Source organism: Phoca vitulina, unplaced genomic scaffold (genome assembly GCF_004348235.1).
Source record: "Phoca vitulina isolate PV1807 unplaced genomic scaffold, GSC_HSeal_1.0 scaffold38, whole genome shotgun sequence".
Taxonomy (NCBI): domain Eukaryota; kingdom Metazoa; phylum Chordata; class Mammalia; order Carnivora; family Phocidae; genus Phoca; species Phoca vitulina.
Window position 1 is genome coordinate 15,061,530 of NW_022589741.1, and position 26,327 is coordinate 15,087,856.

The following is a 26,327-nucleotide window of genomic DNA, read 5'->3' on the forward strand; positions in this document are numbered from 1 at the left end:
GTGCATGTCTTTTCAAATTAGTTTTGTTTTCTTCAGATAAATATCCACAAATGGAATTATTGGATTTTATGGTAGTTCTCTTTTTAATGTTTTTTGAGGAACCTCCATACTGGTTTCTGTACGGCTGCATCAGTTTATATTCCCACCAAGAATGCATGAGGGTTCCCTTTTCTCTGCATCCTTGCCAACACTTCTTTCTTGTGTTTTTGATACTAGCCATTCTGACATGTATAAGGTAATATATCTCATTGTGGTTTTGATTTGCAGTTTCCTGATGATGAGTGATGTTGAGCATCTTTTATGCGCCTGTTGGCCATCTGGATGTCTTCTTTGGAAAAATGTCTATTGAGATCCTTTGCTCACATGAAAATCAGATTGTCTGTCTTTTTATTATTGAGTTGTGTGAGTTCTTTAATGTTTTAGATGTTAACCCCTAATGAGATACATGATTTGCAAATATCTTCTCCCATTTGGTAGGTGGCCTTTTCATTTTGTTGATGATTTCCTTTACTGGGCAAAAACTTTTTAGTTTGATGTTGTCCCCTTTAATTTTGCTCTTTTGCCCTTGCTTTTGGAGTGAGATCCAAAAAATCATCACCAAGACCATTGTCAAGAAGCTTACCACCTATGTTTTCTTCTGGGAGTTTATTTATTTATTTATTTTTTTTTTTTTTTTTTAAGATTGTATTTATTTGCGAGAGGGAGAATGAGAGACAGAGAGCATGAGAGGAAGGAGCAGACTCCCTGCTGAGCAGGGAGCCCGATGTGGGACTCGATCCCGGGACTCCAGGATCATGACCTGAGCCGAAGGCAGTCGCTTAACCAACTGAGCCACCCAGGCGCCCTTCTTCTGGGAGTTTTATGGTTTCAGGTCTTAGAACCTCATATTTTTCTTGAATTCAGTTTTTTAGTTTATTGCCTGATGATGGCTCTCAGATTCAGGCATGTTGTCCTTTTACTTCTATATCCCAGTGCTTGAGATACATTGTTGAATGGGTGCATTGAGAAAAACCAAAACCATCAGGAACATTCCTACCTTCAACTTACTGCCTTCATCTGTCTGAATTTGTCTCTCAGTCTGCCCTCACTCCCTTCTGTTTTAGAGGGTGGAGGTGTCCCTTCTTTTAATGATGTTTAATGTTCCTAGCTATATTGTAGATCTCATTTCCTGTTGTCTTCCCAGAAACCTTAGCTTTTCACTTACCTTTTTTCCTTCTGGTTTTTTCTCCATGTCCAATTTTCTGTGACAATAAAAACCTTCAATTATATATCTCTTGTAGCCTTTGCTAGATCTTGAGATCTTAGTCTCATTGTCAGTCTCCTCTACCTTCCTCCATGAACTAACCTCAGGAAGGTTTCATTTTGATTATTTTTATTATAAACATATATTCTGTAAAAATATATTCTGAATTATAAATACCTGCCTTACAAATGAGGTTTGGGAATGTAACACTTATAAATTGGAGACTATTTTTTTTATTAGTATGAGTTCTTAATTCTTGGACTTAAAATATAGTTGTCCTCTGTGGTAGTCTTTTTTTCTTGGCTGTGTTTTTCCCTTTTGGCTTGAAATATTTAATAGGATGAGCAGCTTCCTAAAACATTGCTAAAATATTCATACATCAGATATTTTTGTTGATTCAGCTTGTGTTTAGTAGGATTATATGGGCCTGTTTTTTTCAAGAGTTGAGGAAATGGTGTACAGAGAATAAAATACTTAGCTTTAAAAATTTAATACCTGACTCATCATTTGACGAGTCATTGATGATTAGTTATTAAATGGGAATTTTGCAGTTATTCTAACTGAACCTGATGTTTCCACTTCTGAGGGACTCTATATGAAGGAAATAATCAGATGTATAAAAGAATAACATGCTCAGCGATGTTCATCACAGTGATCCTTGTCATAGTAGACTTGAAAACAACATAAATGTTAAAACAGAGTGTGGGGTGGGGTGGGATGGTTAAGATATATTATGGTATATCCATAGAATGGAATCATTTAGACATCTCATCTCAAGCTTATAATGAGCTTTTGTTGACACAAAGAAATAAATGTTTTTAAGTGTGAAATAAAAAGCAAGACGTCAGACTTTGCTTCTACCAATGTTAGACAATGTCAGATTGTTTCAAACCAAATATATTGCTGACAACTAGAAAAGCTAGAAGGCATTGAAGAGCCATAAAAGCAGTAAGGAATTAGGAGGCCAAGTTCCAGAAGATAAGGAAAGCTCTGAGAAGTTAGCCTGATGTTTGAGGCTGCCTTGTCCATGAGATCATGGCTGAATTTGGAAGTGACAGTTGAGAGGCTGAGTAGAGTTTTCAAAAGGCTGATGTCAGGGAGGACAAAAAATTGGAATCAGAGCCTCCCAGGGTAGAGGGCCCTGGGAAACTCTTGGTTTTGGGGTTGGGTTCCTCAGGGCCTAAATTGTAGGAGTAAGGGTAAAACAAGTAGACTAGTCTTTATAGGGACTGAAGCCCAGCTTTTCAGTTTTTTCAGTTCTGGATTAGATTAAGATGATCTGGGAATCCTAATGTCCCTAGCCTGTCTGCTTGCCAGAAGCAAAAGTAAACCCTTTCTGAGTAACATCATCCATGGCCTCAGATTGTGTCTGTAATTTTTTATATATAGTGTCCAACATTCAATAAAGAATAACCAGGCATATGAAAAGACTAAACACAACTGGAAACTGAGAGGAAAAATTGACAATAGAAACCCATAGGACAGGCAGAGATAATTGAATTATCAATCATGGACTTAAAAAATGTATGATTAATGTGTTAGAGGAACTAAAGACAAAATTGATAATTCTGACATTTGAAATAGAAATTCTGAAACTGAAAAACACAACTGATTATTAAGAACCCCGTGAATGGGTTTAACAGCATAGATACAGCTGAAGAGAAAATTAGTGAAGTGAAAGATAAATTAGGGAATAAATCCAGACTAAGCCACTGAGAGGCAAAGGATGGAGAAGACAGAAAAGAGTGTAAAAAACATGGAACATGGTGAAAAGTTCTTACGGATTAGGTCATTGAAGTTCCAGAAGGAGAGAAGAAAGTAAATGGCACAGAAGCAATTACAGGCATACCTCATTTTATTGTGCTTTGCACATACTGCATTTTTTACAAATTGAAGCAAGCCTCTTTACAAATTCAAGCAAGTCTCTCCATTTTTCCAACAGCATTTGCTCACTTTGCGCCATATGGTAAATTCTTCCAATATTTCAAACTTTCTCATTTATGTTTGTTACAGTGATCAGTAATCTTTGATATTACTATTCTAATTGTTTTAGGGCACCACGAACCACACCCATGAGAAATGGTGAACTTTTTTTTTTTTTAATTGAGCTCTACACCCAATGTGGGGCTTGAACTCAAGACCCCAAGATCAAGAGTTGTATGCTTAAAAAAAAAAAGAAAAGAGTTGTATGTTCTACTGACTGAGCCAGCCAGGCACCCCTGAAATGGCAAACTTTTTTTTTTTTAAGATTTTATTTATTTATTCTACAGAGGGAGAGACACAGTGAGAGCAGGAACACAAGCAGGGGGAGTGGGAGAGGGAGAAGCAGGCTTCCAGCTGAACAGGGAGCCCGATGTGGGGCTTGATCCCAGGACTCTGGGATCATGACCTGAGCCGAAGGCAGACGCTTAACGACTGAGCCCCTGAAATGGCAGACTTAATCAATATATGTTCTGTGTTCTGACTACTGACCAGCTCTTCCCCATCTCTCTCCCTCTCGTTTGGCCTCTCTTATTTCCTGAGACGCAACAATATTGAAATTAGGACAATTAATAATCCTACATTGGCCTCTAAGTATTCAAGTGAAAGGAAGAATTGCACATCTCTCACTTTAAATCAAAAGCTAGAAATGATTAAGCTTAGCGAGGAAGGCACCTCTAAAGCTGAGACAGGCTGAAAGCTACACCTCTTGCACCAGTTAGCCAAGTTGAGTGCAAAGAAAAAGTTCCTGAAGGAAGTTAAAAGCGCTAGCTACTCCAGTGAACACATGAATGATAAAGCGAAACATTTACTGCCCATGAGGAGAAAGTTTGAGTGGTCTGGATAGAAGATCAAATTAGCCCCAACGGTCCCTTAAGCCAAAGCCTAATCCAGAGCAAGGCCCCGACTCTCTTCAATTCTGTGAAGGCTGAGAGAGGTGGGGAAGCTGCAGAAGCAAAGCGTGAAGCTAGCAGGGGCGGGTTCATGAGGTTTAAGGAAAGAAGCCGTCTCCATAACGTAGAAGTGCAGGTGGAAGCAGCGAGTGCTGATGTAGAAGCTGCAGCAAGTTCTCCAGAAGATCTAGCTCAGATAGTGAAGGTGGCTCCACGGAACAACAGACATTTCAGTGTAGACTGCACAGCCTTCTATTGGACAAAGATGCCATCTAGGACTTTCATATCTAGAGAGAAATCAAAGCCTGGCTTCAAAGTTCAGTCTGACTCTCTTGTTAGGGGCACATGCAGCTGGTGACTTTAACTTGAAGCCAGTCCTCATTTACCACTCCAGAATCCTAGGGCCCTTAAAAATTATGTTAAATCCACTCTGCCTGAGCTCTATAAATGGAACAACAAAGCCTGAATGATAGCACAGCTATTTACAGCATGGTTTACTGAATATTTTAAGCCCACTGTTGAGACTTACTGCTCAGAAAATTTATTTCAAAATACTACTGCTCATTGACATTGTACCTAGTCACCCAAGAGCTCTGATGGACATGTAAAATGAGATGAATGTTTTCATGTCTGCTAACAAAGCATCCATTCTGCAGCCCATGGATCAAGGAGTCATTTTGACTTTCAAGTCTTCTTTTTTTTTTTAAGATTTTATTTATTTATTTGAGAGAGAGAGACAGAGAGAGAGCATGAGGGGGGGAGGGTCGGGAGGGTCAGAGGGAGAAGCAGACTCCCCGCCGAGCAGGGAGCCCGATGCGGGACTCGATCCAGGGACTCCAGGATCATGACCTGAGCCGAAGGCAGTCGCTTAACCAACTGAGCCACCCAGGCGCCCGACTTTCAAGTCTTCTTATTCAAGAAATACATTTCATAAGGCTATAGCTGCCGTGGATAGTGATTCCTCTGTGGAGCTAGGCAACATTAATTGAAAACCTCTAGAAAGGATTCATCATTCTAGATGCCATTAAGAACATTAGTGATTCATGAGAAGAGCTCAAAATACTAACATTAACAGGAGTTGGGAAGAATTTGATTGCAACCCTCATGTATGACTTTGAGGGGTTCAAGACTTTAGCAGAGGAAGTACCTGCAGATGTGGTGGAAACAGCAAGAGAACTAGAATCAGAAGTGGAGCCTGAAGATGGGACTGAGTCGCTACAGTCTCATGATAAAACCTGAACGGATGAGGGGTTGCTTCTTACAGATGAGCAAAGAAAGTGGTTTCTTGAGATGGAATCTACTTCTAGGGAAGGTGCTGTGAAGATTGTTGAAGTGACGACAAAAGACTTAGAATACTGCATAACTTAATTGATAAAGCTGTGGCAGGTTTTGAGAGGATTGAAAGATTTTGAAAGACTTTGTACTGTGGGTATAATGCTATCAAATAGCACCACATGCTACAGAGAACTCACTCGTGGGAGGAAGAGTCAGTCGAGGCAGCAGACTTCACTCTTGTCTTATTTTAAGAACTTGCCGCAGGCGCCTCAGCCTTCAGCAGCCTCCACCCTGATTAGTCAGCAGCCATGGACATTGAGGCCGGGCCCTCCACCGCAAAAAAGTTACAACTCACTAAAAGCTTAGATGATGCTTAGCATTTTGTAGCGATAAAAGTATTTTTTAATTAAGGTATGTACGTTTTTTTAGGACCTACTACTATTGTATACTTAATAGATTACAGTATGGTATAAACATAACTTTTATATGCACTGGGAAGCCAAAATACTCATTTGGTTCACTTTATTGAGATAAGTGCTTTATTGTGGTGGTCTGGAATCGAACCTGAGGTATCTCTGAAGTATGCCTGTATATTCTGGATATATACATTTGGATATATATATGTATTACAAATATATTTGATTCTGTACGTGTGTTTTTACTCTTTATAGGGTATCTTGAAGTAGGAGAATTTTAATTAACTTTTTTATGTGTGTGGTTAATGCTTTTTATAGTCCTGTTTAAGAAAATTTTCTCTGTAGTGAACATAATTTTCTTATATTATTTTCTAAAGCTTTATAGATCTGCCTTTCACATTTAGGTCTATAACCCAAGGTCTACTTTTTTGGGGTTTTGTGTGTGTGTGTGTGTGTCTATATGTATGGAGTTTTGTTTTTTGGTATAGTGTAAGGTGAAGGCTTAGTTTATTTTTTCTATATGGATACCCAATTGTTCCACTACTATTTTTGGAAAAGACCACTCCTTTGTGATAAGTGAAGGGCCTATATATGTGTGGGTCTGTTTCTAGACTTTTCCCTTCCACTAATTTATTTCTCTTTCCCAGACACAGAAAAATCCATGTAAGTGGAAAATACAAAATAAGATGGTAGGAATAAATACAAATTTATTAGTCATTATTAACAAATATAAAATGTACTACACTCACTAGTTTAAAAACGAAGACTGTTACATTGGGTTCTAAAAATACTGCTACATGTTCTTTAAAAGAAACCTACATAAAACATAAGAACTCAGAAGTTGAATGTAAAATATGGGAAAAAGAATTATTAGGCAAATTCTGGAGGTCTTTTTTTTTTTTTTTTTTTTTTTTAAGCATTCTCTACACCCAGCGTGGGGGCTGGAGGTTCTTTATATGGCAAGGAATGGTATCTCAGTTGAGCTCGTGGGGTTCAAGGCCCCCCTGCTCCCAGACCCTAGTGGCTGTTACAACTCTGGGCTCTACGTTACTTCCCAGGGCGGCAATGTTGTTGTTGTTTTTTTTTTTTTAAATGATTTTTATTTATTTATTTGACAGAGACACAGCGAGAGAGGGAACACAAGCAGGGGGAGAGGGAGAGGGAGAGGGAGAAGCAGGCTTCCCGTGGAGCAGGGAGCCCGATGTGGGGCTCCATCCCAGGACCCTGGGATCATGACCTGAGCCGAAGGCAGACGCTTAACGACTGAGCCACCCAGGTGCCCCAGCCATGTTCTTTATGTCTACCCTTGGGAATTTTTTTTATTGTGTTGTGGGGTGAGCCATGCATTTAAAATGAACTTGTCCTAGTTCATCTAGCACTTTTTAGGTGTTAGTGCAATGTCTTCCTCCCCCCTGCAATGTTTAGTCTGCTATGTAATTTCTTTTTTTTAAGATTTATTTTTACGTCCTCTCTGCACTCATTGTGGGGTTCAGCCTCACAACCACAAGATCAAGAGTCGCACACTGCACCGACTGAGCCAGCCCGGCCCCCCTTGTCTGCTATGTGATTTCTGGACCATTAGTCTCTCATATGGTTTTAAGAACCCACCCTCCTAGGGGAACCACTAAAAATGCAAACTAATTGCCCATGGGCAGGGGTGTTATGGATCATTTCTTATGGTCTTGTGCATTTTTTAGTATTTCTGCAACAGAGCACATATTTTATAACTTTTTTTTAAATTGAAAAAGGAAATCGTCCTTAAGATCCTCCAAGTAATAGCCCTTCTTTTCCATTTGTTGCAGGTGGTGCGATTGTGTCAGAACCCAAAGCTGGCGCTAAAGAATAGCCCACCTTATATCTTAGACCTGCTGCCAGATACCTACCAGCATCTCCGCACTATCTTGTCAAGATATGAGGGGAAGATGGAGACACTTGGAGAAAATGAGTATTTTAGGGTGTTCATGGAGAATTTGATGAAGAAAACTAAGCAGACCATAAGCCTCTTCAAGGAGGGGAAAGAAAGAATGTATGAGGAGAATTCTCAGCCTAGGTAATGGCAAATACTACACAAATATTTATTCAGGTCTGTGACTGCCTAAATGGGTAACACTTAGAAGTAGCTGTGACTTGGTTTGAATTTTTAGGTCAACGAAAATGCAAAGTTGACATTTGATTTAAAGGTGGGTTTTATATCAAACGTTGCCTTGGAGGGTGTTGAACCCCTCTCTGAAAAGTCAGTGCCTTTTAGTCATGAAGATGAATTGGAGGCAGAAGGTCCATTGGGGACCCCAAAGATCATGAAAGTTTGGGGATAGGTGAGAGTTTGAAAGAAGGTCGAGGTTAAGCTGAGGTTGGGAGTCAACAATAAGAGGGCAGATTTTGCCAGAGCTGTAGCTTATTTAGGGAAGTCAAAAGTATGGGATAATAATAGTTAGGTAACCCTTTTTTTTTTTTTTTTTTAAATAAAACAAAGTGAAATGACATTTCTTTTGTAGGTAACTTTTCCAGTAGAATAGATATTGACAAATGTAGTTAATTCAGTAAGTATTTGACAGACTCCTCTGTATTCTTTGATATTTATTACTGTATTGGGTGTCCCATATGTTATTAGTTTGGCTATTATAAGTTATATACTGGGAGAGAAATGGGTTGGTTGTAGATATGGTTATATTTGGTTTGGTCCAGTTGGAAATATTAACTCATCTAGGACAAGTAATAAAATGTAAATTCCACTAGAACTTTGTAGGTAGTAAATTAACTCTCAAGGAGTGACTTGAATTAGGAAGAACAGTAATTTTTGAGGGCATTAAGTAAGCATGTATTACTCAAGCACTAACTTACTAAATGGTATCCTTATAGCCTACCTACCACTCCTTTCTCTGTTGACTTAGATTCTGGGAACCCTCATCTCTTAGTTAAAATTTTACCCACGTCATTATTCATAAGTTTACTACGACAGATTACTCAGGTTTGGTCCAGAGTATCAGTCTTTTCTCATTAAAAAGATTTCTGGTGACTGAATTCAATCTGTAGGAACCTTTGTAACTTCTAGTTTATATGAAGATGAACTTTATTCTTTTTAAATATTTAAATTTTATGACTTTTGTTAAGATAAAACCCGACTATGTGGATCATAGCTAACTGGTGATTTTGTATTGCTGAATTTTTAAAAAAATAATTTTACTTTATTTACTTTAATTAAAAAATTTAATTTAGCATCTACAGCAAACTAGGTTCTAACTGTAGGAGGTGAAAAGGGGAGTGAAGCTTTTAATTATGATGTACTGAGGTAGATGCTTTAATAGAGAGAGGTACAAAAGGCTGCGTGAACACAGATTTGCCTTGTGGTGTCAGGGAATGTGGCACAAAGGAAGTGTGATGTGAGCTAGGTTGTAGAAGGCAAGTAGAAATTTTCTAATCAGAGAAGTGATAAAAATGGCCTTTAACACAGGTGCATGAACATGCACAGGCTCTGTATGTTGAAGGAACATCAGCAGTCTGGTTTGGCTAGAATTGGGAAAGACAAGTGAGCTGTGAATACAGATGGGAGTCAGGATGTAAGTGTTCTTTTACCTCTAGACATTCTCCCGTGGATAATAGGCTGCTATAGAAGAGTTGTTGTTGTTTTTAAAGAGCACTTTTACAGTGAAATAAAAATTGTAGGTTTTCCAGTTTTAGAGCATACTGAACATTATTTAACATTTTTTTTTCCCGATGGATTGTTCATCCCTGAGAGACAGTATTGTGTACTGGTTAAGAGGATGGACTCTGAAGCCTGCGTTTGAATCTTAATTTTGCCACTTAGCTTTGTGATCCCTGTTTCTTCATCTGTAAAATGAGCTAACAGTAGTACTTTCTTTGTAGGGTTGTTGGGAGTTATTAAATGAGTGAGTAAATGTTCAGTACTTAGAGTGGTGATTGGCACAATGAAAGTAATAAGTGGGTTAGCTCTAATTTTAATCATCATCCTCATTTTCTTTACTATAAACATAACACTGTGTATTAGTGAGACTGCCAGATCATAATGAAGTACGTAGACCAATTTAGCCTTAGTAAGTGGCCCCATACTATTGCTTTCAAGTTCTTCAGCCATTTTTTTTAACCTTCCTGTCAGTAATGTTATTACCGATAATAGGAAGTTTTTAATACACTATGGGCTTTGAGGTTTGTACAAGTTGTATGTAAAGTGAGAATAAATAAATTTCAGTTGCAATTCCGATTTTTTTTAAAGAAAAATGTATGGCTTTACTGTGTGACCTTTGTGAGCTGTATTTCGGTTCCTATTTTCCTAATCAGTTTTTTAAATTGAGATATTAACATATCATAAAATTCACCCTTTTATAGAATGTAATTCGGTGGTTTTTGGTATATTCACAAAGTCGTGTAACCGTCCCCACTATCTAATTTCAGAATGTTTCCATCATCTCAACAAGAAACCCCACACTCATTAGCAGTCACTGCCCATTCCCCACTCCTGCTTCTCCCCCAGCCCCTGGCAGTCACAAATACCTACTTTCTGTCTCTGAAGATTTGCCTGTTTTAGACGTTTCATGTAAGTGGACTTGGAACGTGTGGTCTTTTTTGTCTGGCTTTCCTAGCACATATTTTCACAACTCATTCATGTTGTAGTGTGGGTCAGTACGTCTTTCCTTTTTAATGGCTAGATAATACTCGATTGCATGGATATACCACATTTTGATTATGGACATTTGGGTTGTTTCCCCTTGATATAATGAATAATGCTGCTATGAACATCTGCATACAAGTTTTTGTGTGGCTATATGTTTTCAGTTCTCTTGGGTAAATACCTGGGAGAGGAATTGCTGAGTCATATGTAATTCTAGTTTAACTTTTTGAGGAACCATTGACTGTTTATCACAGCAGCATTTTACATTCTTCCAACGATGTATGAGGGTTCCAGTTTCTCACCAACACTTGTTATTTTTTTGTTTTTGTTTTGTTTTCTTTTTTTTTATAGCTGTCCTACTGGGTATGAAGTAGCTATCATTGTGGTTTTGATTTGCATTTCCCTAATGAGTAATAATGTGAGCTTTTTTCATGTGTATATCTTCTTTGGAGGATTGTCTATTCAAATCCTTTGCCCAGTTGGGGTTCTTTTTCTTTTTATTGTTGAGTTGTAGAGTTCTTTACATATTCTGGATACTAGACCCTTATCAGATATATGATACCCAAAATTTTATTCCCATTCTGTGGGTGGTCTTTTCACTTTCTTTTTAGTGTCATTTAAAGCACGAACAGTTTTAATTTTGGTGAGGTCCACTACTTTTTTGTTGGTTACTTGTGCTTTTGATATCATGGCTAAGAAACCATTGCTTAATCCGATGTCATGAAGATTATGCCTGTGATCATTTTGAGTTAATTTTTGTATATGGTCAAAGGTGAGAGTCCAACTTTATTCTTTTGCATATGGGTATCCTTTAGTGCCAGCACTGTTTATTGAAAAGAACATTCTTTCCCCATTGAATTGGCTTGATGCCCTTGTCAAAAGTGAATTGTATGAAGGTTTATTTCTAGGTTCTCTGTCTTCTTTGCATGGTTATATGTCTGTCCTTAGACCAGTACCCACACCATCTTGATTACTGTAGCTTTGTAGTAAAGTTTTGGAATCAGCAAGTGTGAGTCCTCCAACTTTGTTCTTCTTTTTCAAGATGGTTTTGGCTATTTGAGGTCCCTTGAGATTCCTTATGAGTCAGCTCACCAATTTCTGCGAAAAGGGTGGCTGTTATTTTCTTAGGAATTGCATTGGACGGGTACATCTGTTTGGGAAGTATTGCTGTCTTAACACTAAGTCTTCCAATCTATGAACATGGGATGTTTTTCCATTTGTTAAGGTCTTTTAAAACATCTTTCAGCAGTGTTTTTGTAGTTTCCAGTGTATAAGTTTTTCACCTCCTTGGTTTAATTTATTCCTAAGTAGGCATGCTGGGTGCCTCAGTTGGTTAAGCGGCCAAGTCTTGGTTTCCGCTGAGGTCCCGGGGTTGAGCCCTGCATTGGGCTCTGCTCTCAACAGGGAGTCTGCTTGAGGATTCTCTATCTCCTTCTCCCTACCCCGGCGCATTAGCTCTCTCTCTCTCTCTCTCAATAAATAAAAATCTTTTAAAAATTAAAATTAAAAAATAAATCTTAAAAAATTTTATTTCTGGGCGCCTGGGTGGCTCAGTCGGCTAAGTGTCTGCCTTTGGTTCCGGTCATGATCCCAGAGTCCTGGGATCAGGTTCTGCTTCGGGGCTCCCTGCTCGGTGGGGAGCCTGCTTCTCCCTCTCCCTCTGCTGCTCCCTCTGCTTGTGCTCTCTCCTTCTTAAAAAATTTTTTTTTATTCCTAAGTGTTTTATTCTTTCTGATGCAAATGGAATTGTTTTCCCGATTTCATTTTTGGATAGTTTATTACTGATATATAGAACACAATTGATTTTTGTATATTGATTTTGTATCCTGTAACTCTGCAGGACTCATTTATTGATTCTAGTAGTTTCTTACTGGATTCATTAGGATTTTTTTACAAACAAGATGGTGTCATGTGCAAATAAAGTTTTACTATTTCTCCTTTATGGATGCCTTTTTTTTTTTTTTCTTGCCTAGTTGTGGTGACTAGAACTTCATGTTGAATAGAATTTATGTTGAATAGAAGTGGTGAGAGCAGACATCCTTGTCTTGTTCTTGATATGAGGAGGAAAGCTTTCAGTCTTTCACCATTGAGTATCATGTTAGCTGTGGGATTTTCATAGATGTCCTTTATCAGGTTGAGAAGGTTTTCTTCTGTTCCTTGTTTAGTGTTTTTTATCATGATAAAGGGTATTACAGGCCTTTCATGCTTCATTCCTGGTTTTTCTTCTTGGGAGACAGAAATTTGTGGACTTGTAAAATTCTAGAAAAAGTGACTATGTTAAGTTGCACTAAGGGCAAAGAGTAACCGAAACCAGGGTTGGAAATGTTGCCGGGACTCTGCGTTCTCTTGGTGCAGATTGATGTCTGAATTGCTGGAAAACTGACCTCTGCTACATGCAACATTTACATCTGACGGGGTTTCCACGGTAGCAGAACATCTGACTCTTAGTTTCAGTTTTGACTTTGGCTTGCTGTAGATCAGTTGGTTATCCCTGAACCAGTCAGCTCGAAAGAAAAGGTAAGTGCTGTGATGAGTCCAGCGTGGGCCAGGTGTCACCTCTAGATGAACCTGCTGTGGCTTGGGGAACACATATGTTTCCCTAAAGCTGTGTACACAAGGGAATTTGTTCCTAGGCTGGATGTTAAAGAGCTGATCCCTGAAGTCTGCTCTGCTTATCTATCAGTATTTAATAGAGTTGCTTCCTGTCTTTATTTTAGGTTATTAGGTAAAGAAACTTCTCTAAAGATAAACTTGCCCTCGTTTCTCTTAGACTTTTTGTTAAAAAAACGACTTAAACAAAAACTATAAGCTGCTTTCTTGTCTTTGATCTGTAACCCTGGTTTTTGCACCTGTTTTCCCTCTTGCGGAGGATGTTACAGTAGAAGCCGAGTGGGACTATGCAGTGAAGTTCATTTTAAAACACTGCTGTGAAACTTTGTTGTAACTCTGCTGCCTTTTTAGTTATAAGCTGAAATGACCAAGATTTAGTTTTATTGTAATTCAGCTGGGAATAATTCAGAACTAACTAAAAGCTCATGTTCTAACCATTCATTAAAGAAAAAATTAGTCTTGGGTACTTCGTTGGTGGTAAGCACTACCCTAGGGGCAGTGATTGCACACTGGTAGTACCAACATAGTCCTTCTCTTACGAGGCTTGTAATCTAGGGTCTTAGCTTGTGAGGCTTTCGGTGTTTCTCTAGTGGAACAGTGGTGTTTCACAAACTAGACAGAAGTGTTTGTGCTGCTGTAGTCTTCCACTAGCACCCCAAAGAGAGGTTTTCAGTTAGTGTGCCAAATCTTAACCTACCGGTAGTGGTAGGTAAGGGCAGCTTAGATCTTTGTGTGGAGAAGTTAGGGCTTGGGGCGCTTGGCTGGCATAGTTGGTTAATCGTCTTTTCGGTTTCATCTGAGGTCGTGATATCGAGCCCCACTTTGGGCTCCCTGCTTTGGGCTCTGTGCTCAGCGCAAGTCTGCTTAAATTTCTCTCTCCCTCTGTCTCCCCCCGCCCCCCACGCTCGCTCTCAGTCTGTCTCTTTCAAATAAATCCTTTTTTTTTTTTTTTTAAGTAGTTTGGTTTTGGTTAGAAAAGATTCCCGCTTAGATTAGGAATGCCTTTCTAATGATTGGGGAAGGGGCAGCACCCCCTTTTTGGTTCTGGAGAAAGATGATGATAGCTTGAACCAAAGCGATGATGCTGGAGATTGCAAAAAGTAGATCGTACTTGATGTGTTTTAAAGCTAGCAAGGGGCACCTGGGTGGCTCAGTTGGTTAAGCCTCTTGATTTCTGGCTCAGGTCATGATCTCAGGGTTGAGGGATTGAGTCCCGCATTGGGCTCTGTGCTCAGTGCAGAGTCTGCTTGGGATTCTCTCTCTCTCTCTCTCTCTCTCTCTCTCTCTCTCGTCGTCTTCTGGCCCTCTCCCTGCTCGTGTGTGTGCTCTCTCTCCACCTCCTCTCAATAAATAAATAAATAATTAATTAAAATCTTAAAAAAAAAAGCAGCAGCTAGCATAGCATGACTTGTGAATGGATTGGCTAGGTTTCTGGTTGGAGCAATGCGATGTCACAGAAAGGTGTAAAAAGAGTGGAAGGACCTGATCCGGTAGGTACCTTACAATGGTAGTGTTGGCTGCTCTGTGGTAAATGGGTTAGGCTCGTGGGGGTACAGTGATGGGAGTAAAGGGTTGGGTTACAAGGTTGTCAGCCAGATGGGAGGCAGGATAGCCTGGTCTAGAGAAAGGCTGAAAGGATGAAAAGTAGACACATTGGAGCTAGAATCAAAAAGAATTGCTGGGGGAATTAGACCAGAGGAGGGCAGGAAAAGATGACAGGGAAGGATCAAGATGACGTATAGGTCTCTGTCATTAACTCTGCCAGTGACAGCAGCATTTGCTAAAATGGGGAATTCAGAGTATAGATGTGGGGAGAGCTAAATTGGGAGTGAGGAGGATCAAGAGTTCCATTTTGGGCTTATTTACATTGGAGATATTTTTATGAGCCATCTAAGGCGGTAAGTCAAGCAGGCAATTGGCTGTATTAGACTTTGGAATTCAGAGGGAGAGGTGTGGGATAGAGTTAGAAATTTGGTGGCATTCAGAGTAATACTTAAAGCCAAGAGAGTGGACAGAATCATCTAGGGGGAGAGGAGTCGGCAGTGGAGACTGAGCAAGAAAGAAGGGAGAGACTAGATTGCAATAGCCACAACGAAAATTAAAAAAAAAAAGGCACGCCTGGGTGGCTCAGTCGGTTACGCGTCTGCCTTCAGCTCAGGTCATGATCCTGGGGTCTTGTGATCAAGCCCCGCATTGGGCTCCCTGCTTAGCAGGTAGCCCACCTCTCCCTCTGCTGCTCCCCCTGCTTGTGATCTCTCTGTGTCAAATAAATAAATAAAATCTTAACAAAAAAAAATTTTTAAACCCCTCTTTTTATTTTTATTTATTTTTATTTATTTTTTTTAAAGATTTTATTTATTTGACAGAGAGAGATAGTGAGAGAAGGAACACAAGCAGGGGGAGTGGGAGAGGGAGAAGCAGGCCTCCCGCGGAGCAGGGATCCCGATGCGGGGCTTGATCCCAGGACCCTGGGATCATGACCTGAGCCGAAGGCAGACACCCAACGACTGAGTCACCCAGGTGCCCCAAAGCCCCTCTTTTTAAATAGAAAATTGACAAAGGAAATGACTAGTTCACAGAAGAAGAAAAATAAAAGGGCAAATATGAATATTAAAAGAACAGTCTAGTTTGCTAGTCATAAAATAATTTTCTTTGGCCTAAGAAATTGGCCAAAAAATGGAAAATCAGCTTATAATTAGTGTTTCAAAGGAGGGTGCAGGAAAAGGAGTACTCCCTTACCTGGTTGTGGTAGGAATGAAATAGGTTTAGCCTTTCTGGGGGCTGATAGATCTAGAAAGATTTAGAATTTCGCTCAGTAGTTCCACTTTTAGAAATTTATCAAAAAGTAGTGAGAAGGGATTTGGATTAAAACATAAAACCATAAAAAAAAAAAAAACCCATAAAACTTCTAAAGGAGAATCTAGGGGCGCCTGGGTGGCACATTCGGTTAAGCATCCGACTCTTGGTTTCAGCTCAGGTCCTGATCTCAAGGTCATGAGATCGAGCCCAGCGTGGGGCTCTGTGCTGAGTGGAGTCTGCTTAAGATTCTCTGTCTCAGGGGCGCCTGGGTGGCTCAGTTGGTTGAATATCTGCCTTCGGCTCAAGTCCTGATCCCAGGGTTCTGGGATTGAGTCCCATGTCTGGCTCCCTGCTCAGCGGGGAGTCTGCTCCTCCCTTATCCTCTGCCCTCCCCCCCCCATTTGTGTGCTCGCTCTCTCTCTGTCACTCTCTCAAATGAATGAATAAAATCTTTGAAAAAAAATCATGAAAAAAAAAACCGTCTCTCCCTCTGTCCCCCACACCCTGCATGTGTGCCCTCTCTCTCAAATCTTAAAAAAAAAAAAAAAAAATCTAGGTAGTAAGCTCTTGGACATTGGCCTTAGCAATATTTTTCTGGATTGGTCTCCTCAGGCAAGAGAAACAAAAGCAAAAATAAACTGTTGCGATGACATCAAATTAAAAAGCTTTTGCACAGTGAAGGAAACCATCAACAAAACAAAAAGGCAACCCACTGAATGGGAGAAAATATCTGCAAGTGATATATCCATTGTGGGGTTAGAGTAATCAAAATATATAAAGGATTCCTACAACTCAATACCAAAAATACAAATAATCTGACTAAAAAATGGGCAGAGGACCTGAACAGGCATTTTTGTCTTACTGAAAGTTAGAATAAGTTACCCAAGTACGTGTAGCTAGTTAAGTGCCAGAGCCTCTTTTTCTTTTTTTTTTTTAGCTTGTCTCCCAAATGTTTATTACTAATTATTTTGGTTTTCTTTGAATGTAAAGGAATGGTAACAGGATATTCCATTCCCTATTACAGAAATGATCCTTGGAGGAGGCCACACTTCAAGTATCATATGAAATAGTAAACCACATAGACTCAGACGTTAATACATTTTTTTAATTGGTATGTCTTTTGAACACAGAAATACTCAATAGTGTGATTTACCACAGGATGATGTCTTTACATAACAAGAGAATTTCACTCAAAATATTTCTTAACGGACATAAGCTTGATTATGCCAATAGAGGGAACATGAAGATCTCCTCCCTTGCCTCCTCTCAAAGAATCTGTGATAACTTTTATAAAACCAGAACATTATAGAGAAGTAGGCAGTGAATGTCAAGTAGAATGTGCAAAAGCTTTTTCTAATCGCTTTGCTCTAGTAGTGCCAACCAAGACTTGCTCTAAAACCATAATACTTGTGAAGTGCACAACTGCATTTAAATTAGAACATCTTAAAGAACAAGCTCGAAAGCTGGCTACGAGAAGGTCTTTTTTGCCAGGCTGTAGTGTACAAAGCAGCAAGTGCTTGCTGGGGATACCTAGTAGTATGAAAATGCATTGTGAACTTTAATCCTGGCAACTTCTTTTTTTACTTATTGTGTATTGAAATGTATACTTTTTTTTTCCAGAAAGTTTAAATCCAGTGTTTTAAATTTGTCAAAGAAATGGAATGAGGAGCCTTCGTTAGCATTTTTCTTCCCTCTCTTTGTTTAAACCCTCCCCCTCCTCCTTTCACATGCAAAACACCCAGCTTTAGTGTCTAATACAATATACCTGGATGGTTGAAATCCAAGTTTAAGCATTCAGAGTTAGTATTCTATAACTCGTTTCATTCTTATTCTTAGAGCTTCTTCCCCCACTTACTTATATTTAAAATAGTTGACTTGTATTTCCTCGGTAAAGTTGAACCAGATAATAGTGATCCTTTTCTTTGATTCTCCTGTTCTAACTTCAAAGAGCATGATTAAAACGGCACTTAGGAAAGAGAATCTTCCATTGTTTGTATTAACTGTGAGCTAAGTTCTCCGCGTGAACCTTTGTGTAGGGATCTTTAGACCTATCTTTGAGTGAATATTCTCCATTTTACATTTTTTAAAAAATTTTTTTTATTGTTATGTTAATCCCCATACATTACATCATTAGTTTTAGATATAGTGTTCCATGATTCATTGTTTGTGCATAACACCCAGTGCTCCATGCAGAACGTGCCCTCCTCAATACCCATCACCAGGCTAACCCATCCTCCCAACCCCCTCCCCTCTAGAACCCTCAGTTTGTTTTTCAGAGTCCATTGTCTCTCATGGTTCTTCTCCCCCTCCGATTTCCCCCCCTTCTCCATTTTACATTTTAATCACTGGATGAAGGTTTTGTAGATTGAATTTTTACTTGGAGATCCTGAATGATAATTAAGGCCCTGCCTTATAGCACAGTTTCTCAATCATTTCCAGCCCATGACAGACTCACATGTTGGGAAACACGGCATGTTGAGCAGTGATGTTGAGACAGAATTAGATGTAAGTGGGACTGTCTGTGTGAGCTGGATTGCCCAGAGTGGAGCCCTCTGCTCTTCACTGTCTAGGACCTGAGACAAGGTACTGCTCTTCGCCTCGGATATCTCACTTAAAGGTGTTCTCCTGGGATTGTTGTGTTCTAATAAATATGGTAATATTTGGGAAACACTTAGAATAATACATCGTTCACAGAAAGCAGACCTAGGTATTTGCCTTTTTAAAAAAAATTAGAGGGGCACCTGGGTGGCTCAGTTGGGTAAGCGTCTGCCTTCAGCTCAGGTCGTGATCCCGGGCGCCTGGGATTGAGCCCCGAGTTGGGCTCCGCATCGGGCTCTGCATTGGGCTGGGCTCCCTGCTCATCCGGGAGCCTGCTTCTCCCTCTTCCTCTGCCTGCCCCTCCCCTTGCTTGTGCTCTCTCTCTGTCAAATGAATCAATAAAGTCTGTAAAAAAAATTAGAGATCCACAGTCATTGAAAAATAAGGGAAGGAGAAAAGTATATTCATTGCCCTATCCACAGAATTATACACTTGAAAATGGTTAAAATAGTAATTTTTATATCATGTATACTTTACCATAACTTTTTCAGAAGCAGTGTCATAATGCGCAAAGGCTACTGAAGTTTTCTTGATCCAAGTGTTCAGTCAGCAAGTAGTTTTGAGAACTTGCTCTCAGTGGACTCAAGGTGAATGTCAGGCTGGAATTCATGGGTGGTAGGATGACAGGTACACAGACCCCCTCTTTTCTCGGTGTCCTGTGGAGAGGAGTGCTTGGGTTGGGGCACCGCTGGCCGTACTGTGAGACTGGGCTCCAGGAAAGAGACCCTACCTCCACAACCCACCCTGTACTCTCTCTTTTTATGGGGTTGAGTGTGATGAGTGAGGTAAAAAGTGGGAGTTTAGGAACCACCTGTTTCTAGGAGTTGCTGAGAACCAGCTGTCACGTACCTAGAGACTGTGAGAACCCTTGGGAAGATGTTTAGTAGAAACCCCTCCTGGCAGAGGGAAGGAGGAGCCCTTGGTCCTTGTTAGCTCATTGCTGAGCTCATTGCCAGAGAGCACAGGATGACTGGTCAGGAGCTAAACCAGTCATCTGGGTGAGATGGTGGTAACTGGGACTGAAGTGGTAACTGGACTGCCATGGAGATAAGAAGTCACTGGCTCTATAAAGTGAACATGTTTTGTTTTTCTTTTCTTTTTTCTTTCTTTTCTTTTCTTTTTTCTTTCTTTTCTTTTCTTTTTTCTTTCTTTCTTTCTTTCTTTCTTTCTTTCTTTCTTTCTTTCTTTCTTTCTTTCTTATCTTTTCTTTTCTTTTCTTTTCTTTCTTTCATTTATTTATTTTAGAGAGAGCTCGCAGGGGTGGAGGTGAACAGCAGGGGCAGAGGGAGAGGGAATCTAAAGCAGACTCCCTGCTGAGCGTAGAGCCCAACCCAGGGCTCATCTCATGACCCTCAGATCACAGCCTGAGCCGAAATTAAGAGTTGGATGCTCGACCGACTGAGCCACCCTGGCACCTCCATATTTTGTTTCTCTGTATGCAGTTGTTACAGTGAATTATGGTAATAGATTTGTAAAGTTGCTGGGATTAACCCTAGTTTGTGATGATGTATGAATGCTTCGCTGGATTCTATTTAACAATCATTTATGATTTGGGGGGCACCTGGGTGGCTCAGTTGGTTGAGCGTCTGGCTCTTGATATTTTGGCTCAGGTCATGATCTCAGGGTTGTGAGGTTGAGCCCCACATCTGGCTTCTTGCTCAGTGCGGAGTCTGCTTGAGATTCTCTACCTTTCCCTCTCCCTCTGCTCTTCCCCCTGTTCATGCTGTCTTTCTGTCTCTAAAATAAATAAATGAATAAAATCTTAAAAACAAAACAATCATTTACGATTTTTTATCTATATAATACGTTGCATTAGTATATATAATATATAAATATACTAACAATCATTTATGATTTATTCATCTATATAACACATTATATTAGTAAGTGAAGCTAGCATGTAATTTTTTTTCTCATGTTCTTTGATTATGGAAATAATCACAGTGAGTTAATTCTTCTCTTTCTGTATTTGTGACAGTTTGCAAAAATAAGAATTCGCTTTTGTGGGGGATATTTAGCAAAAATTTCTTCTGTAGTACTGTTACGGTCTAATGTGCATGCTTGTGCCTACATGCATGCATAATTAAGTCTCTGTTTGAGGGGTGGGGAGGGGCTTTTGGTACCTACTCTGTTTAATGGTTGTGGTTTACTCAGGGTCTGAAATGAAATAGTCCATTTCCCCTAAATTTATAAGTTTAAGAACAGTGCTTGCCATATAGTAGGCATTCAATATTTATGGAATGAGTAAATTAGTAAAAGTTACTGGAGTAGAGTTAACTGTAATCTGTTATTAAAATGCCTTCTATATTTTGTGTCTGATTTGTGTTAGATTGTAAGAGTTGCTGCATTCTGAAGATTTTTACCAATTCATCATGATAGGTTTAAGTTTGCATTCTCACATAGCTTTCAAATATCTTGTATTCTACTCTTTTCCTTCTTTTTCCTCATATGTGAATATACCTCTGCACTTTGACACCGTTGACATTTTATCATGTGTTTTACTTTGTGAATTTACTGAACACAGTAAATACTGTTTACTCTTGCATGGTGGCTCTCATACACATGGTGGTCCTGTTGGGAAGTTGGATAGATGTACTGGAAGGGTGGCACAGTCCCTAAAATTTTAGAATCTGTGAAGATGTGCTAAGATGCTAAATGCATTTTTATCAAGTCTATATAAAAAATACTGACAAATACTAGGTCTCAAAGAGATGGCATTAATTTCTGCCTTATGTGAGAACGTACAAAATTAGCACGATTTTCTTATAAAGAAAGAAAATGGTTGGGACATTGATTGCCCAGTATTTCAGAATAACCGTTCACATGGATTTGTTCTGCCTTCTAAAAATTTATTTATTTATATATTTTAAGTAACCTCCACACCCAACATGGGTCTCGAACTCATGACCCTGAGACCAAAAGTCGCGCACTCTTCCAACTGAGCCAGTCAAGTGCCCTGGATTTGTTTTGCTTTTTATTTTTATTTTATTTTTTTTAAGATTTTATTTATTTATTTGACAGAGAGAGAGCACTGAGCAGGGAACCTGATGAGGGACTCAGTCCCAGGACCCTGGGATCATGACCTGAGCCGAAGGCAGCTTAACCGACTGAGCCACCCAGGCGTCGTCCCTGTTTTGCTTTTTATGAGAAGTGTGCCACTCCTGTTCTGACTCCATCCCACCCTCCCCTACACGCCTCCCAAAGGGAGACACTCCAAGTCTTTTCAAAACGCCATCATTTCAGTTTGATTGTCCTGTGTGCGGGAATGAGCAGACAGTTGATCCCATTCCCAACAGTGTCGACAGTCTTATACAGATGATTCACAAACCTGCTTCCCTGTCTCTTTCCCAGGCTGCTGGCTAAATGTTACCATATGAATATCTTTCGGACATCTCATAATCAACATGTCTGAACACAGAATGTGTCCTCTTCCTTAAGCAGACCGGCTGCCTTTTCTCTGTTCCAGGATTGATACCAGGCAGCCGTGGCAAGCTCAAACTACTGGGATTGGTTCTAGGCGCAGTTCTTTCGACCTTGGGGTTTTCATCTGTAAAATGGGGGTAATTATTGATTCTATCTTACAGGATTGTGAATAAGAATTAATTAAATAAAATGTAAAGTGCCTGACACATAGAAAGCCCTTAAAAAGTATTAGCTTTTATTAGCATATTTTTTTAAGACCCTGTTTCCGGTTGTTCAGGCTCAGAGTTTCAGGTTCATCATCTCTTCGAGTCAGTCATTTTTTCTTGATTTTACTTCTGCAGTATCTCTCACATCTGTCTTATTTTATATGTATATGGGGCTCGAACTCAAGATCAAGAGTCACAGGCTCTACTGCGTGAGCCAGCCGGGCACTGCAAACCGGTCTTATTGTACCGCCCATGTTCAGGCTCCCATTACCCTTCTGCTACAGTCCATCCTAATTGATCCCTCTGCTTTTGTCGTTCTCCTCTAATTCACTCTGTCCTGCTGCTGTCATTTATGGCCTTAAAAACCGATTAGATGTTACCCCGTTGCAAACCCTTAATGACTTCCTGCTGCATTTTTAATATCTTGCACCCTGCTTGCTAAAGTTTGAGTCCCGCCTGCATTTTCAGTTTTATCGAAAGTTGCCATGGTGGTACGTTCTAGCCTCCCAGTTGGTTTGACAGTCCCCGAGGTCTTTTATTACAGAGCTTTGGTCACTCCCTTGGCCTGGAATCCCTTTCCTTCCCATATTGTCTGGTGAAGTTTCATTGAATCTCTAAAGCCCAAGAGGCCTCCTAAATTATACTAGTTTTAATTCTTGGTCCCCGCCCCCCCCATGCTCTTACAGCACTCAGTTTTTACTTGACTCTGGTCCGCCAAAGTGTGAGCTGCTTTGCTAACTAGACAGGTCCAGGAAGACTTTCTTTCCTATGTTATATGGCATTGTCTTTGGTTGTGGTTTTTCTTTTTTTTTTTTTTTTAAGATTTTATTTATTTGACAGGAAAGAGAGAGTACAAGCAAGGGTAGTGGCAGACAGAGGGAGAGGGAGAAGCAGGCTCCCTGTTCAGCAGGGAGCCTGACGCGGGGCTCGATCCCAGGACCCTGGGATCATGACCTGAGCCGAAGGCAGATGCTTAACCGTCTGAGCCACCCAGGCATCCTAGTTGTGGTTTCTTAATAAAGAATGTTTAATTTGATAAAATACTACCAACTAAATAGTAATTGCTGAAATACTACTAACTAAATAACTGAAATACTAATGGCAGAGTTGTACAGAGACACAGAATTGTGAACTTGAGGAGGATTTTTTTTTTTTTAAGATTTTATTTATTTGTCAGAGAGAGTGTGCACAAGCGGGGGGAGCGGCAGGCAGAGGGAGAAGCAGGCTCCCTGCTGAACAAGGAGCCTGATGCGGGACTCGATCCTAGGACCCTGGGATCATCATGCATGACCTGAGCTGAAGGCAGACACTTAACTGACTGAGCCACGCAGGCATCTTAAGGAGGATTATTTTTCATGGAAAACATATTGAAGAGAATGGCAGTGAGAAAGATTTCTCTAGTTTTGATCCCTTCAAAAGTCTTAGATTCAGATAGTTATGGAAAATTTCATATTCCTTCCCAAGTTTTGAGGACAGTAAAGTTTAGTAGCTACTCTGTATTTGTTCAGAGAAACCATATATTTAAATGTCTAATGTGTCATATATTTAGGAGGTAAATAATTAATGATAACCAGATAAACTTTCTGCATATTAGATTAGATTCTATTAGAGCTGTTTCCTCCTCAATATAATTTGTCTGTCTATATATCCATATATTTTTAAATTTATTTTTTAAGTTCACAGGACAGGCTTTCTGAGAGCTACCTGGTGCTTTTGTCATTTGTTAGTGAGAGGGTATGAGAAGTTCTGGAGATTTCTGCATTATGTTACTTAAGTATTCGCCTGTTCTTTAAAGAACTGGTACAGTGGGGCGCCTGGGTGGCTCAGTTGGTTAAGCGACTGCCTTCGGCTCAGGTCATGATCCTGGAGTCCCTGGATCGAGTCCCGCATCGGGCTCCCTGCTCGGCAGGGAGCCTGCTTCTCCCTCTGACCCTCCCCCCTCTCATGTGCTCTCTCTCTCTCTCTCATTCTGTCTCAAATAAATAAATAAAATCTTTAAAAAAAAAAATAAAATAAAGAACTGGTACAGAGAAGTAGTAATCAGTTCTTGAGGTTAATACACTTTAGCTGCAGACAAATGCTTCAGTGTATGTAATAGCTTATATTATTTATCTTTCAGAACTTGGGTTGAGGTTATTTTGAAATAGAAGTCGGATTATAGTCTTAAACTCTTTAGAAAATAATTATTTTCAAATATTCTCTCTAGTATAAGTGATCCTGTTTCAGATGAGTTAGGAAAGGAAGACTATCTGTGAAAAAGGAAATCTTTTCCACTATAACTGTACAGTGGAGAAGCATGGCAAACCCTCCTGGCATTAACCCAGTGATCAAGGTTAACATCACCAGTGATGTCATGAGGACTTCATGTAGCCCCTGATAGGATGTGATGAGAAGGGCATCTCACTTCTGTGACATTCTTTCTGTAAACTCAAGCCTCGTCAAAAATAGCATAACATCAGCTAAACACATTGGGGGATGTTCTACAAAATACCTGACAAGTACCCCTCAAAACTCTTAAGGTCAAAGAAAAACAAGGACTAAGAAACTGTCACAGACCAGAGGAGAGTAAGAAGATTTGATGTTAAATATAATGTATCCTGGGGGTGCCTGAGTGGCTCAGTTGGTTAAGCGTCTGCCTTTGGCTGGGGTCATGATCCCAGGGGCCTGGAATTGAGCCCCACGTTGGGCTCCTTGCTTGGCAAGGGAGCCTGCTTCTCCCTCTCCCTCTGCTCCTGCTTGCGTGTGCTCTCTCTCTTGCTCACTCTATCTCCCAAATAAATAATTTTTAAAAAAGGTAATGTATCCTGGATTGGATCCTGAAACAAACAAGGGCATTAATGGAAAAAAACAGGCGAGACCTGCATGAAGTCTGCGGTTTAGTTAATAGGACCATACTGATGTGGGTTTGTTAGTTTTCACAAATGCACCACAGTAATATAAGGTGTTAATACTATTAAGGGAAACTGAAACTGAATGAGGATATATGGGAAATTCTGTAGTATCTTTGCAACTTTTTGTAAATCGGAGGTTCCAGAGTAAAAAGTTTATTTAAAAAATAAAATAAGATTTTCCAGTTCAGTTCTACAAATGTATTGAATGCCTGTTAAGTGCAAGGCAGTGTGCTTACTCCTGCAGGAGATGAAGTGTGTGAGACACCTTCCCTGTCCCTGCCCGTAGGAGTTGTCCAGTTGGGGACTAAGACAATGGATACAAAGCAGAACATGGTAGAGCCTGTGCTGAGTATGAACAACGTGCTTTGGGGTCTGAGGTTGGAAGGTGGACATTAAATGAAGACTGGTGAATATCCCACACCTACCCGCCCCACTACACACACTGGGGAGATAGCATTTGAGATGAACTTTGGGCAGGAGTTCAGTGACCATAGGCGTTAGAAAGGAAATCTGCATCATACAGACCAGCCTGGGCTCTTGAATCAGGTAGACCGGCTCTGCCACTTACTAGCTCTATGACCTTGGGCAAGTTACTTAATTTCACTAAGTCTTTGCTTCTCATTTGTATGATAGGATTAATAATTCCTATTTCAAAGCACTATTATGAGAATTAAATGAGGTATATATGTAGCTTAGCAAAGCATCTGATACATAGTAAGGTCTTCATGTTAACTGTTAGAGATAGAGGCATATATTGTTGATTTAACATCATCAAGAAAGGTGCGGGGCCCCAGAAAGTATAGGATGTTTGGGGAAATACTGAGTAGTATGTGTTTAGAAAGATGAATCAGGACCATATTGTAAGTGCTTTGATTTGTAAGCTGAGCAATTTGAACTTTTTTGGTGGTTATTGGGAAGTCCATGAAGATTTTTGTGTAGGGGGAGTAATGAGATTGAGTTTATGGTTTAAGATTAATTTGTTAGAAATGTGAGGGGAGTATTGGAGATTCTCACATGGGCTGCTGCCTTCCCATTCACCTGGTGAATTAGTTTAGTATCCCTTTAGTTTTGAATTCTATGAAACAGGTAGCTCAGAATGCTCTGGATGATTAATGCTGTGTGATGATTACCATATGTAACATAATCTGTTACATGTCTTAAAAAGCATGACCATGAGTATAACAACAGATACATTTAATATGTTTTGTATAAAAAAAAAGGTCATTGATATTTTTAGAGATACTGGCTCAGACAGAACTCCTTTTGTAGGTGATGGTTTTGGTTTTGCCACCCTTTTTTTTTTTTTTAAAGTAGTTTAAGCAGATAAGAGTTAAACAGTACTTTATTGACTTCCTGTGGAGCTTGT

At 39.8% G+C, this 26,327-nt stretch overlaps 1 protein-coding gene across 1 annotated transcript in view; it reads left to right on the forward strand.

Moving 5' to 3' along the window:
- The window catches only part of CBL (Cbl proto-oncogene), an 82,632-nt gene that overhangs the window by 12,650 nt on the left and 43,655 nt on the right, over positions 1 to 26,327 (forward strand). Inside the window, exon 2 of the mRNA XM_032427783.1 lies at positions 7,610 to 7,857. Coding sequence (XP_032283674.1) covers positions 7,610 to 7,857 — 248 coding nt within the window. The remainder of the gene's footprint in view (positions 1 to 7,609; positions 7,858 to 26,327) is intronic.